The 14,225-nt window shown below is 44.5% G+C and overlaps 1 protein-coding gene across 1 annotated transcript in view; it reads right to left on the bottom strand.

The window, feature by feature from the left end:
- Positions 1–14,225, bottom strand: part of ADGRB1 (adhesion G protein-coupled receptor B1) — a 473,955-nt gene that overhangs the window by 222,699 nt on the left and 237,031 nt on the right. The window contains exons 4-5 of the mRNA XM_086966285.1: positions 13,336–13,500; positions 5,891–6,055 (exon numbers count right to left, since the gene is read on the bottom strand). Of these exons, the coding sequence (XP_086822411.1) occupies positions 5,891–6,055; positions 13,336–13,500 (330 nt within the window). The remainder of the gene's footprint in view (positions 1–5,890; positions 6,056–13,335; positions 13,501–14,225) is intronic.

Below are 14,225 nucleotides of genomic sequence, written 5' to 3'. Positions count from 1 at the left end.
TCCCGGCCTCCTCTGGCCTCCTCTGGCCACAGAGGGCCCGCCCTTTGCCCGGGCTTAGCCCGGCGCGGTCCCGCGCGCGTTCCGCGACGCGGAGGAAGCCTCCTCCTTTTCTGCGCCTCCGGGCGCGCTGCAACAGGAAGTGACCCGCTCGGCCTGCTGGGAGCTGTAGTTCCCCGGCGGCCGTGTGGCTGGAAATCACTGGCGCCAGGGGGAACAGGCAGCGTTTGGGCCCCAGCGGCGGCGTGTGGCGAGTGGCGAGTGTCCCAGAAGACCCAGGTGAGTTCTGCAAAGAGTTAGAGCCCCCGCTCCTCAGTGGGAGCCTCCTCCTTTTCTGCGCCTCCGGGCGCGCTGCAACAGGAAGTGACCGGCTCGGCCTGCTGGGAGCTGTAGTTCCCCGGCGGCCGTGTGGCTGGAAATCACTGGCGCCAGGGGGAACAGGCAGCGTTTGGGCCCCAGCGGCGGCGTGTGGCGAGTGGCGAGTGTCCCAGAAGACCCAGGTGAGTTCTGCAAAGAGTTAGAGCCCCCGCTCCTTAGTGGGAGCCTCCTCCTTTTCTGCGCCTCCGGGCGCGCTGCAACAGGAAGTGACCCGCTCGGCCTGCTGGGAGCTGTAGTTCCCCGGCGGCCGTGTGGCTGGAAATCACTGGCGCCAGGGGGAACAGGCAGCGTTTGGGCCCCAGCGGCGGCGTGTGGCGAGTGGCGAGTGTCCCAGAAGACCCAGGTGAGTTCTGCAAAGAGTTAGAGCCCCCGCTCCTCAGTGGGAGCCTCCTCCTTTTCTGCGCCTCCGGGCGCGCTGCAACAGGAAGTGACCCGCTCGGCCTGCTGGGAGCTGTAGTTCCCCGGCGGCCGTGTGGCTGGAAATCACTGGCGCCAGGGGGAACAGGCAGCGTTTGGGCCCCAGCGGCGGCGTGTGGCGAGTGTCCCAGAAGACCCAGGTGAGTTCTGCAAAGAGTTAGAGCCCCCGCTCCTCAGTGGGAGCCTCCTCCTTTTCTGCGCCTCCGGGCGCGCTGCAACAGGAAGTGACCCGCTCGGCCTGCTGGGAGCTGTAGTTCCCCGGCGGCCGTGTGGCTGGAAATCACTGGCGCCAGGGGGAACAGGCAGCGTTTGGGCCCCAGCGGCGGCGTGTGGCGAGTGGCGAGTGTCCCAGAAGACCCAGGTGAGTTCTGCAAAGAGTTAGAGCCCCTCCATGTTAGCACAGAGTCCACAGATAATGGCTTGAGCTGACGACTGTCTGGCACAGAACATGGCTGGAATCCAGCCTAAATAGGTATTAAATACAACCGCTGTCATTCCACCCATTCCTCTGGCACACTGTAGGAAGAATGTCATTGAAAAATACCGCTGCAAAAACACCTCCACCAACACTAAGTCAATGAATTGCATCGGGCAACAGACCTGCAAGAAGTGGGTATTATATTCAGGTCTCTTACTTACTTTTACATTCAGATCCTTTACAGTTTACTTTATTCTTAATCATCTTTTTTTCAGATATCTGCTCGTTCTCTCCACTTATCTTAAAACTTGAATTCTGTATTCCTCTCACTTTTCTCTCATTTCACTCTTGGGCACCACTAATTATTGCACATTGCTCCATGTCTTTCTGGTCCTCTCTCTTACTTCAAACTCTTTTCCTTGCTAAGTTTTCTTGCTTCCCTCGTTCATTTCACATTTCAGTTATAAACTGTTCCCTGTTTCATATTCTTCTCCTTCTCGTTCGCTCTTTACCCCTTTCTCAGCCTGAAGCTTCTTTATCTACAGTTTTCTTTATCCTTGTTTTCTTCATCCTCGTCTGTTATAATTGTTGGCCCCCTTCACATTTCCTGTAACTCAAATTGTCCCCACTCTTTAATATTTATTTCGTCTTTGCCCTTGATACTTGTCACACTCCCTCATTTGTTCCCCTCATCTGGTCTTCTCCCTTCCAACATTATTTATCATATAGTTTTGAGTATTTCCCACCACCCTATTCATCTTTTGCATTTCTCTGCCTTTCCAGCTTCTCCCTTTTAGTCTTGTGTCTTCTGTGTCCTTGATTTCTCCATCGCTTCTGACTCTCCTTCATCTTTATATTGACAGTGCTCTTCTCTCATTCATCTTAAGATGTCTTCCTTTAATACACTCTACCGTCTCTGGCAACTTTGTTTCCCAGTCCTTTGTTTCCTCCCTGCATGTTGCTACCTTTACTCAATTTTCCTACTTTCCCTCCTCACCCCCGCTCTGTCTATTGTGAAAGAGAGAATTAGGAATTCCCTATCCGTTGCTCTAGCCTTATTGCCAGTGCCTATCTACGCATAGGTTCCATTGTTGGCTTTAAGCTTGGAAGCATAGGGACAGGCATTGTGGGGCGGAGTCAAGCACAGGTGTATGGGCAGAGAGATGGGTCACTAGATAAAAGTTAGACCGTATATGGTGGTTATAGACCCTGACGAGTCTTTGATGTATTCACTTGTGGCATAACATAGGTGCCTGTAGCGCCCACGGTGCGGGGGGCCCAAGCTGCAGGGGGCCGCCTTAGCACAGTACTCTTGCCTGAGAGCTCCTGATTAATTCCAGAGCGGGCCCCTTCATGTATCTTGCAGGGGCCCCCTCAAGTTTGGTTATGCCTCTGCAGCTTGGGCTACAGCTTACATAAAATAAGCATTTGCAATGCTATCAGTCTCACCTTTGGGACCTTATATGTATTTAGCTATGCAGCACATTAGCTGGGGTGCTGAAACATCTACTGTTCTTTAACATGGAGGGAAAGTAAGCACCAAACTGTGACACGCCAGGTATGGGAACACATGGAGAGAAATATTGCCTTTCAGCAGGAAATGGTATAGTCTAATGCTCTGTTTTTAATGTAAACTCACGGCCTTCGGTGGTCATATCACTGAAAATACAAGTTTTGAAAAAAATATTATTGTCTATGGGTGCTTGTGGAAGACAATTTCCATTGACCTGAACCTATGGATAACCTCGCGGGTGACTAGCAGCGCTCTACAAATCCACCTTACATTACATCACATCAGGCGCAATGTGTAATATGCCTGACCCAGGGGTGTCTAATTAACCATTTCTTCTGAAAAATCTTAATTTCAGAGGGTCACAGTAGGCCAGTGCTGTGATATTTGCTGTAGTTAGTCGCAGCGTGTGATACTTTCAAGTGGTTTAAGACAAGAATGAGTGTTTGTCATTATAATTTCCGGTGCTCAGGGATTGGACAAAGTGAAGATCACATAACTGTGCTCAAGGAAGGTGCAGATCCGGCAGCAAAGCATCTATCTTCACCGGGCAAGAGATCTGCCATATTTTTTTCCTAAGTAAACACAGTCCTTCTTTTTAAGCCAAGTTTCCGAATTGCTTTACTTCCTTTTTATTAATTATTCTGTTTTACAATGTGAAGCAATGACAAATTATTATGTTTGGGTCTTTTTTGCCTGCAGTATCTAAATTTAGTGCTTTTGTGTGTTAAGGGTGTTCCATGAAGTTCTTCCACAGAGTCTCGATTGACTGATAAAAAAATTAAAAATGCAAACACTTATGCGGTCTGTCTTGCTATGTTAACCTGGCTCCCATGACACGGATGTGCACATTCCTTATGGTTGTCCAATGTGTTCGCCATTTCTGTATCCTGGCTAGTTTCCAGCCCCGCCTCCGCGTTCACAGATTTATCATGAGCCGATTCTCCGTTTCATCCTATGATTCCTAATGTTCTCTTCTTCCTCATCAGCCCCAGTTCCTGTCCCATTCCTTGTATTCCTTTATTTAAAGTGACACTTTCCTGGATACATTTTCATTCTCTTCCTTATGGTAATTCATTTCCTTTTCAATGTCTCCTGTTTTTCTTATACACCGTGCACCTCCTATAATTTCCTGCTCTATCGCTAAATTCTCTGATTCTGTGTTCACTCCACTTTCCATCCCGCACTAAACCTTTGGACCTCAGTATCAAATCCTTTGACATTCAAATCTTCACTGATTTCCATCTTTGCTCCAGCCTTGGTACCCCTATTTTTTCTGTTCCCAATGGCACCATCTGTGTTCCAATTTCTTGTCTCATGTAAATGTAAATGTATTTGAGCTTATATAGCGCACAGCTACCCGCAGTGGGTTTCCCGGCGCTTGCTTAGGGAACCCGTCCTGGTATTCCCCTGTGAGATAACCCCGGCAGGGTATCCACAAGGTGAAAGCCAGGCATCCCGCCGCAAGGGGCCGTTGTGGAGATTAAGCAAGCTATTGCCCAGAGTCGCAAAGTGTGAACCCGTGAGTCGAGAAGGCACCGGAGTGAGAATTATCGAGTCCATGGAATTTTTAGCCCAAGACCCGCCGAGGCAGGGCCGATCTCAGCTTCCGGGTCTGCCACCTCTAACCCCTGAGCCACACTTCTCCACTACTCATGCTACCCTTACTTCCACAGTTGATAACGTACAGCGTTGAAACCAATATTCTGAACAGTAACAATTTAATTTTGACTCAATTTTCTGGCATTCTCAAAATCTGCTATCATTTGCCCTCCTGTGCTCTCTCTACTTTACTTAGCATCTTTGTTGCCAAAATCGTATTTTCTTTGGCTTACAAAGTATTTTTCAACACAATTTTCGTTAAAAAAACGGAATGGGCCTGACATTTCATATTTTTACTAAACAAAATTGAATACACTAAACATTAGCTTACACTAGTTTGTCTCCAGGCATAGTGTCTGCGTGAGTCATAAAGGCCAATACTTGCTTGGGGGAAGTCTTTCTCAACCTACTGCAAATAATTTACGACAAACATAGTAGGGAATTTTAAGTCCTTTACTCTCTATTTTAAAAAATAGCTCAGCAGTTCGATCAAACTGAATAACTAAAAGTCAAACGCTCCTAAAAATCACAAAGATGATGCTTTGCTACAATAACACATATTAGCTATTGGACCGAAGATACTTCCGGATAGGATGGGATGTTTACGATTCTAATATCTATCATAGGCAATTGCAATTACTTAAATCTGTTCAATCAATTCTTGAGTTATTTCTCAGTGATTCCAACATTTAATTTAAGAAAATGGACAATGTAACGTTTTGTGATTCCTTTTTCCTTTTCGAGGCTTTCAATTAGCCTTAAAAAGACACAACCCAATTACACACATTTTCTCATGATCATTAGTTTTATCTGGAGTGAAGGTCTTTTTCTTTGTTTGCTCTATAGATCTTTCCTTTCTGTTGAACCCCAGTGCTGCTGAATAGCTGCATCATAACATACAAGTAGTCATTGAAATTAAATGCTATGTTTATTCAGCTTTTAATGGCTTTGGAACCACCACATTTCTCTGAATTTCAATGGAGAGCACAAAATGATGGAGCCCCCCCAGGAATGCAAAGTGGGGCCCTTCAGTCTCCTATATCAAACAGCTGTTCATTGACCTTGGGCTGAATGAGGGTTGGGGGCCCCTGCACGTCAGGGGCTGCAGGGGCCTGTGTTATGCAGTGTTTACTCCAAAACATGTCTGTAATTGATTGACCCCTATTGGTACTGCATGGCCAAGTTACTCAAACAACATTGCTCGGTGCCTTAACTCATTGTGTGCCATAGTTAGCAAAAGCATAGGTGCTCGCGCCCATGAAGCCTACTGGTAAAACTAGCATTCTCAATGGACAGAGAATGGACAGTGGGTCAAGGTTTGGAAGAACAGACCAATAACCCTATTTAAGCCTAATATCTTTTGTCTTGATTATTCCACAGTAGGATCTGTTTGGTCAAACTATGGATCAACCCTCTCTAAATACTGTGATTGATTTTCCCATCAAAACAGTTTTTGAACAATCAACTGAATGCTGACAATAATGAGCAATTGAGAATGAGAAATCGATACAAAAAAAAAAAAAAAAAAAAATACTGTGTGTAAAAAAGCAAAGAGGTGATAAAAATACCTGGACACAGTGCGATGGTGCAGAACTTGGTTTGTTTCTCCGGCCCATCGCAGGGGTTCCCGCCATACTGAGGAGGCTTGCATGTGCGGGTTCGATCCCTGAACCCTCTGCCACACGTAGACGAGCACAGGCTCCATGGCGACCATTCATCCCAGGTACCGTGCACTGAAACCAGAGTAGAGAAGGCAGCATGACTGAGACGACCCGCTACGTAGCGCAGGCATTCATTTAATACACCCACCCACCCCACCATGCACAAGTAATGAGGTCCAAGAGGCACAGAGAATGATGCAACATCACAGGTGGCCACGGGTTGCAAATGCATCAGGTGAGTGTATGCAAATGCATTTGCAGGCTTGACGGTACCTGAAGCTTCCAGCCAGACAGAGACAGGATAGAGGTGGTCCACAGACGCGACGGTAAAGCCTGATAGGGCTAACACTCTATGGGCGAGGGGTGACGGGACGAAAAACACTGAATGCATTAATCCTTTCCTCCTTTCTCTTTTATACACACATTTGAGAACAAGAACTTTTTGAAGAAATTTGTAGGTGCCTAAATCTGACTAATGGATCTAAAATATCCTAAGACACGGGTGAATGAGAATACAGCGATTCAGAAAGAGTTAATCTTATCATCACAGGACACCAATATCTGCAGAAGTGGGCGTTCCCAGGTTAGTGTATTAGATGCATTTGGGAAATCCAGTACAAATGAGGTGAACATCCATACAATCATAATTTTGAATTTCACACTTATAAATGTACACCAATATAGCCTTATTGGAAGTGTTACAGGGGGCGTGAAGAAGATGCATGGAAACCCCTCACCTGCCCAGGGCGTGTGCACAAAGGGAGCACTTTACACGGAAAGTGTTTCCATGTAGAGAAATAAGGGTGTCTGCAGATGTTTTGGGAATTTGACTTTCCTTACCCCTCCAAATATGTTTTTTCCACAATGCATGTAGGGTAGGATTATGGAAGGTGGGTACCATACATTATGGAATGTTAGTGAATATGCTATATCCCCATGAATAATTTCCAAACCTGGAGGCAACACATCAGATCTGCATTAAAAAGTAACACAAACTCGATGCAAAATCTTTGTGAATCTGGGCCCAGAAGTCTTGACAGCTTTGAGAGGCAAAACCTCCCAAGAGTGAGGATGGTTCATCCCTGCCTTATAAAGAAGACTTTGCTGCACTGTGATCAATAATCCTGGCTCAGCCCAATGGCCATTTTACAGGAATGGTTTTCGTCAATGTCCATCGCAGCACTTGCTGCCTCAAATCTCACACACATTAAGGTGGCCCTCGCGACTACCCTGTATTATTCCACCCACCATTCCCGGTCCTGGAAGCCTCACTGTGGCTCAGTGTGACCGCTTTTGTCAGTAATGGCTGATGAAACAAATATGGCCTTTTGTATCACATCTGCCTGTTGTCCCACCTTCTGGCTTTCTAGTACTCAAACTTCTGGTCATGTCCATTCTAGTTGCGGTCTGCAACCTCCCTCCCTGTCTCCTTTACTGCATTTAGATTCATTTAACTGATGCACGCCGCATCATCTGCCAACAATCTAAGTCATCAATGCCCCTATTGCCTCTTCCAAATTTAGGGGCGGATTTAGATCTTGGCTGACGGATATCCAGACCCCGTATTACGATCCTCATAGAATATAATAATACTAATAGAATGCTTTTATTTGATTTCATAAAATCATAAAAGGGTGGAACATACCACCATGGGATATGCAATGTAACACAGTAAATGAGATTATAAATTGCAGCATAGGATATCATGTGATCGTAATACGGCGGGTGGGATATCTGCCACGTTTGTGACAGAGTATTCACCGCCACCGAGATCTAAATCAGACCCTTACTATTAATGTGGCTAGTGGATATAGGTTGACCATGGCTCGATGAACTATTTAACTGAACTCGTGTGTGCAGTCCAACCATTGTTTCAATACCAGAGAAAGCATGGATAGGCGGACATGCAGAGGAGTGGTCGACAGAAGCAGGCACATACGGAGTGCTCATGGAGAGGCAGAAGTCAAACACAGAGGGACATGCATACGCAAACTCCATGCCACATACCCACGCGTGTGGACTTTGGCACTCGCTAATGCACTCTCAACCTCACACTAGACACATACATAAACACACATACTAAAACTCTCACATACCAATAAATCTGTCTCTGATTCAAACCTACATGCAATTGAGCCCACTCAGAACCCCCTACATAACAATGGCATAATGCAAAATGATGGTCACTTCCTTCAAAATGCAGATCTCTCTAAAATGTATGTGGCACATTTACGGATATATACAGGGTACGAGACGAGTGGGGGACCGCTCTCTACCTCTGTAAAGTCGCAAATAAAATCCATATTTGTAAAGCGAGTACATATCACCCCTTAAAGTTTCAAGGCACTGGGGGCCATCGGGGAGATTAAGTGAGCTATTGCCCAGAGTCACATGATACTGAGCTGAGCAGCCACCGGTGTCGTGGATGAAACCGGGAGCCCTGCGCGCATAAGTCAGCCGCTCTGGCCACTGTGCCACACCTCTCCCCAAAACACACAAAACACATACATGCACACACACACACTCACTTAGACACTCTCATACAAAAGCACATGAGCAATTTCTCAAGCACTTGCCTCATGAGACAAGGCCACTTGCCCCAAATGTATTCCCGCCTCAAGCCACTGCACCGCAGTCCCCCGGTGCTCTATCTATGCCTGACAATTGTGAAAACCAGCGAAACCCTGAGTGGCTGTGGATCAATCAGAGCCTTTCCCGAGGCACCAGTAAGAAAACATCCCTATTGATGAGAGGAGAATAAGTAAGGTTTTTCCCAATATTCAGATTGCCTTTTTTAGAACCGAATTGGCCACAGGAGTGGAATTAGGCGAGCAGAAAAATGCAGCCATTGATTGCCTTGCCCGACAACTAAACAGAAGCAATTTACTGCGGCCTGTGTCTAAGATGTTTAATTTGAATACATTATTAACTGGCTGGAAGAAAGGAAGCCAAAGAAAAAGGCTTGAACAAACAGCTGAGTGAAGCGCTCCCAAAAGGAGGCTGTATCCAGCAGGGCTCGCGCCGTGCTTAATTTGTAAAATTAAATATATATATATATATATGTGCCCGGGGTCCAAAGATTTGTTCAGATTCCCACAGCCGGCGTTATCAAGGATAAGGGTGCCGAACACACAGTCTTAGTTTCACCTCAGGCATCTTTAATCCATTCCAAGACACCTCTCTCCTCTTTTTATCTCACTCTTTCATGTTCTTTTTCAATTCTGCTTTCTCCCTTTGTCACTGTTTTTGTCTCTCATCCTGCTTGTTTTCCCCTTTTGTGTTTTTGTCTCTCCTGCTCTGGATTAAAATTTGTGAGGAAAATAGGTTCCGGTCCCCATAAATGAGTGTTGGTGGGCCCCACCTGCTCAAATTAAGCACTTGCCTTCCTCCATCGTTTTCTTGCTTTATTTCTACCCCTCCGCTCCTTCCTCCCAATCTCTCTCCCCCCTCTGTGCTTCCTTACCTCACCCTATCTCCCTTTTTCCCTCACTCCTCTCCCTCCACACCCTTCCTTCCCTTCTTCTTCCTCCTTTCTGCTATAAATAATCTTGTGTCAATCTAATATTCCTCCTATGATCAGACTTTTCCTTTCTGTCATCCTCATTATGTATCCTTCATCTTTATTACCTTTCTTCCTATCACCATATCATGATCTTTCAATATTCCTTCTCAGTCTCTTTTTATCATCTTTTTCCAGTGTTATCGAAATTTTCCTGATTCCTCAGCCTCCTAATTTCCTTCCAGCCCTTCACATTTCTTTGTTTGTTATGCCTTTATCCTATCTCCTCTATCATTTTACAGTGTTATCGCTTCCTGTCCTCTCATACTTTCTTGTATCACTCCTATCTCCTGTGTTCCCGTTTATTTATGGGATTTTCTTGACAGCCTTTCAGCATTAGTTAAGGCCCAAAGGTATATTAGTCATGTTCTCGCTAAAAGCACGTCCTCCCATGTCATTGAGAACCCCTTTTTTTAATAGGTTTTAGAAAATTCAGATAAATGTTCTGCTTAATAGTATGGATGCGTTTTTTAGGTCGTTCGGTAATATGAGGAAATGTTCAACCTTCATTCAAATCCCCTGTAAAATAGCAGAAGATTCGCCTGGCTCGAAACACAATATATAAATAATGTCTAATTTGAAAATTGCAGCAGTATGTTTGTTTAAAGATATTTCAAGGCAGAATTGGACATAATTAGAACACCATGAGCATGGCTTTTCTTGGATCCAATAATGGCCCCTTGGTACGCTCACGCGGAGACTTTACAAAAGACCTATGGAAAGATCTATGGAAATTTCCTCAACTGTAGGGAATCTCCTTCTCCACTCAAGGACTGTGAGAATGATGTATGAAGTGAAGGCAGAACTGTAACTCTTTGGTTTCTCAGTAACTGTTACAAAAGTCTTTCTAGTTGCCGGGTCAAATGTTCTTTAAATTACCTATAGAGATCGCTATGGGATGACCATTGGAAATTGAAGTTTACGCCCTGGGACCAAGATCAATGTTCTATCTCTGCACATATTCATTTTTATAGCAGAATAAGATTTTGAGAAAAGAGCAGCACAATCACGCAAGAGCAGGAGAACACTTTTAGTATATGATGGAAGCTTGGCCTCTGGGGTTATGCTATGTGAGAGAGATTATTGCACATGTTCAAAAACATTCTAGGGGAAATATACAAACTAATTGCCCTGGATTTGCGAAATCAGAGTGAAGCAAACCGTATGAAAGTGGTGGATTGAGATTTACTTAAAAATGCAAATCCCAATTTAGAAATTAGCCTAAAGTTACACAAATAAGTCCTTTGCTCTGCTTTGCACTACTTTGTGTCATGGGGGATGTACCATGGGTTGTACACCAGTTCCCATGCAACCACCCATAGGTTTTGACAAAAATCCCTTTCCTCTAACATTGGTCAACCAGGATTTATGCCAACAATTTACGCATCCTCCAGGTAGGCATAACATTTGAGACAGTTTTGTTTTCTGAAAACATTTTTACCTGTGCATGTGTGCTGCACTGTTTAGCACACATACAAAGTGGGGAAACTGTTAAACTATGTCATAGTATAGCCTTTTGTACTGGAAGGGTATCATTCCAGTACAAAACTCATCCTTGACATCACACACACACCCTTGCACAATCCATGGCAGGAATCGATTGCTTCACAACACCATTTGGGGTTCCATTGCGTCTGTTTTGTTATTGGCGTTGTGTGCCACACATTTATGTCTTCTAGACTGCTTCATCCGTAGGCACAATGTGGAGGTCAGCAATATTCAACAGGTGCACGTGTCTGTCTCTCTGATCACTTTCCCAATGTGGCCTCACTAGTAAAGCAGAACTGACCAATCCTGGTCTGGTCTGTGAGAACGACCTGTAGGTCATGCAAGGTGGGGTTCAGGTGCAATCACTCAGTGTGGTGAACTGACATCATGTGTCAGTATCTGATATCTCACACTCTTTATCTGTAATCTGATGTCACAGCTGCTGCGAGGACACCCTACTGCCTTGGACTCCTGAAATGCTGCCAGGCCTTGACCTGAGCTCACTGACATATGTCCTAATGAAGGAGAGTCTGAAATAAGGCCAGGAGGACTGGATGTTGTTTAAGACAACCACTGAATATGCAAACGTTGTTTTGATTTTTTGATAGATCGTTGATATGTAAATGTATGCGGGTATCCGCAAAATGTGGACTGGATCCACCCCTCTAAAGAAATATATTGGATCCCCTCGTCTTGGTATAAACACAAATACACTATGGAGACACTCTGAAGGCAAAGCTACTACAAGGACTGAAGACTCCAGTAAGGGCCGACTACAGGTGCTCCCATAATGATCAGCATAGCCTGTTACAGCACATCACACCCACCCTCAGCAGCAGATTTACAAAGAAATAGTACAATGCAGCAACCACAGTTGAAGCGCTGCTTTGCACCATGATACCCGTCTAGTGCAAAATCCTATAATTAGACAATTTTGAAAAATATTTCCCTTATTGGATGTGTGTTTTATGGTGCAAGACACATGCAATGTTAGAAATGCTAGGAAAAATCAAATCTCTTCGCTAGACTTTGACCTGCCTCAAAGTAATATGATTTCATTACACAAAAGCAGGTCTGACAATCTTTGTAGTCTGGCTTTGCATAGAAAATCATGGGTGGTAGCGTGGGAATCCCCAAGGACAACTTATGCGACACCCTCTTTACACATGTGGCACAAAGCACTATTTGCGATACAAAAGGACAAGTTTGCAGCGCAAAAAGGTTTTGCACTGGAAAATAAATGCCATAGCAAGTCTGCATCACTTATGTGACTTTGCAGTGGTTAAATTCCTTTAAGAATATGACCCTCAGTAGGACTTGACACCAATCCATATCTAACATTGGTATTAATAAAATACAACAGTATTTGCTGAACTTCTCGGCTCCTCCTTTGAAGGGTACATGCTTGTCAAGTAACTGTTATCTGACGGCTTTGCTATCTGCCAGCATTTTGTATAATAAGTACATTTTCTCGAATACACCTCCTGCAATATGGTATTCCATATCCCCATCAGCAACCATTGACTTTCTTTGATTCCGCCATCTTTGATGCCATTTTGCCTTCTGTGCTTGCTTTATTATGTTGTTGATCCCTTTGGTGTAAGTGATGATGTGCGACTATTTTGCTGATTTAATGGCTGATGACATGCTTGATCGGTTAGTAGATTGATTAGTTGCATGAATTACTGGTTGAATGATTCATTGATGTGCTTAGATACTTGCTTTATTAGTTGGTTGAATGATTGAATAAATTAGTGAAAAGTTAATTGATTGATTTATTGATGCACTGATCAGTAGACAGACTGATTGACTGGTCGGATGTTGGTTCATTTACTGAGCCTCTTTTGGAAATAGGATAACAAAACAAACAATGGCAGCTGGCAATATGATTTAAAAGGCATAATCCAGTTTTAGTTACTAAATGGGGCAAAGGGGTACCTACGATAACCTGAAATGACCATAAAAGGGGTACTTTCCAAGAACTTACATTTTTATAAGTGGAATATTCAATCTAGAGGGCAGAGCAGTTTGTAAATTTGGATCATCACCTCTGTATTCATAAATTTGCTTTCTAATATCAATTTATAAATGTGGGATTCATTATATCATCTAAACACCCAAAGACTAAACCTACTTGAAATGGGAACTAGTATGCATGTACTCTCCTACTGGCCTCCTGAAACTGTCATTGTAAATTTTGTAGGATCCTGAAAGATCTCATCTTGAAGGGGACAATGGGAGATCCTGAAGGACACACGGAAGAGGTATCTTCATTTGTACGGTATTCTGAAGGCTTCTTGCGAACCTGGGCAGATGGCCGAGTTGTTGCACTGCCTCTGCTCCCTGAGAGGGCCGCTGCACTGGGTGCTGTATGAAGACGACACGCAGAACCGGGTCCTGGTTTGCCAGCCCTCCCCGCAGGTGGTAGAACAGACGCTCCAAGGGGACCACTCCTCCGCTGCCGGGTCACCTGTCAGGTTCAGAAGAGAAGGTGAAGCCTCGGCACTCGAATCACAGAGAGTCACTTTTTAAGACATCTAAGGGTTTTAATTGTCTAATTGAAATATCATTACTAGAAAAAATTCTCTGTTTCGGGGACGTGTGAAAGAAGAGGGGAGGAATTGTGCATCACCCTGAGAAAATATGACCCTAATATTATAGTGTGTGACCTGGGTTCCAAAAATATAAGTGTACTTGGTCATTTTGTCCATGAGCTATGAAAATGCAGTCTGCAATACTTGCCTGGAGGAGGTTCAGAATCAACAGACTCACAAGAGGTCACATCACATGCAAAGAGCAGAATCCTACGACGCCTCTTGAGCCTGATACCAAAAGGAGCAGGAAAAAGGAACTTCTCAAAATACCTAACTCTGCCACAAGTTAGGCACACCCCTGCCAAATCATGTGATGGCACCCAAAACATGCATAAGCTTATACTTCTTGCTGCACCCATCTCACAAATGTTTGCACCCATTCACAATTGGTTGCTTACACAAAGTCTCTTTGATGACTCATTGGAAAACTCTCCACACATGCACAGGAGTTTTAGCCCCACATGGTATTGATGGACACAACATTCAACAACTAGACCTGTGGAAACTCTACAGAATGAGCTAATACAATTGAAGCCTGTCTGACATCCATCTACCACAGGAGCCTTTAATTAACCTAAGACAGAAACCGACATCACTACTC

Source organism: Lissotriton vulgaris, chromosome 4_1 (genome assembly GCF_964263255.1).
Source record: "Lissotriton vulgaris chromosome 4_1, aLisVul1.2, whole genome shotgun sequence".
NCBI lineage: Eukaryota > Metazoa > Chordata > Amphibia > Caudata > Salamandridae > Lissotriton > Lissotriton vulgaris.
This window is presented reverse-complemented; position numbering and strand designations above follow the sequence as displayed.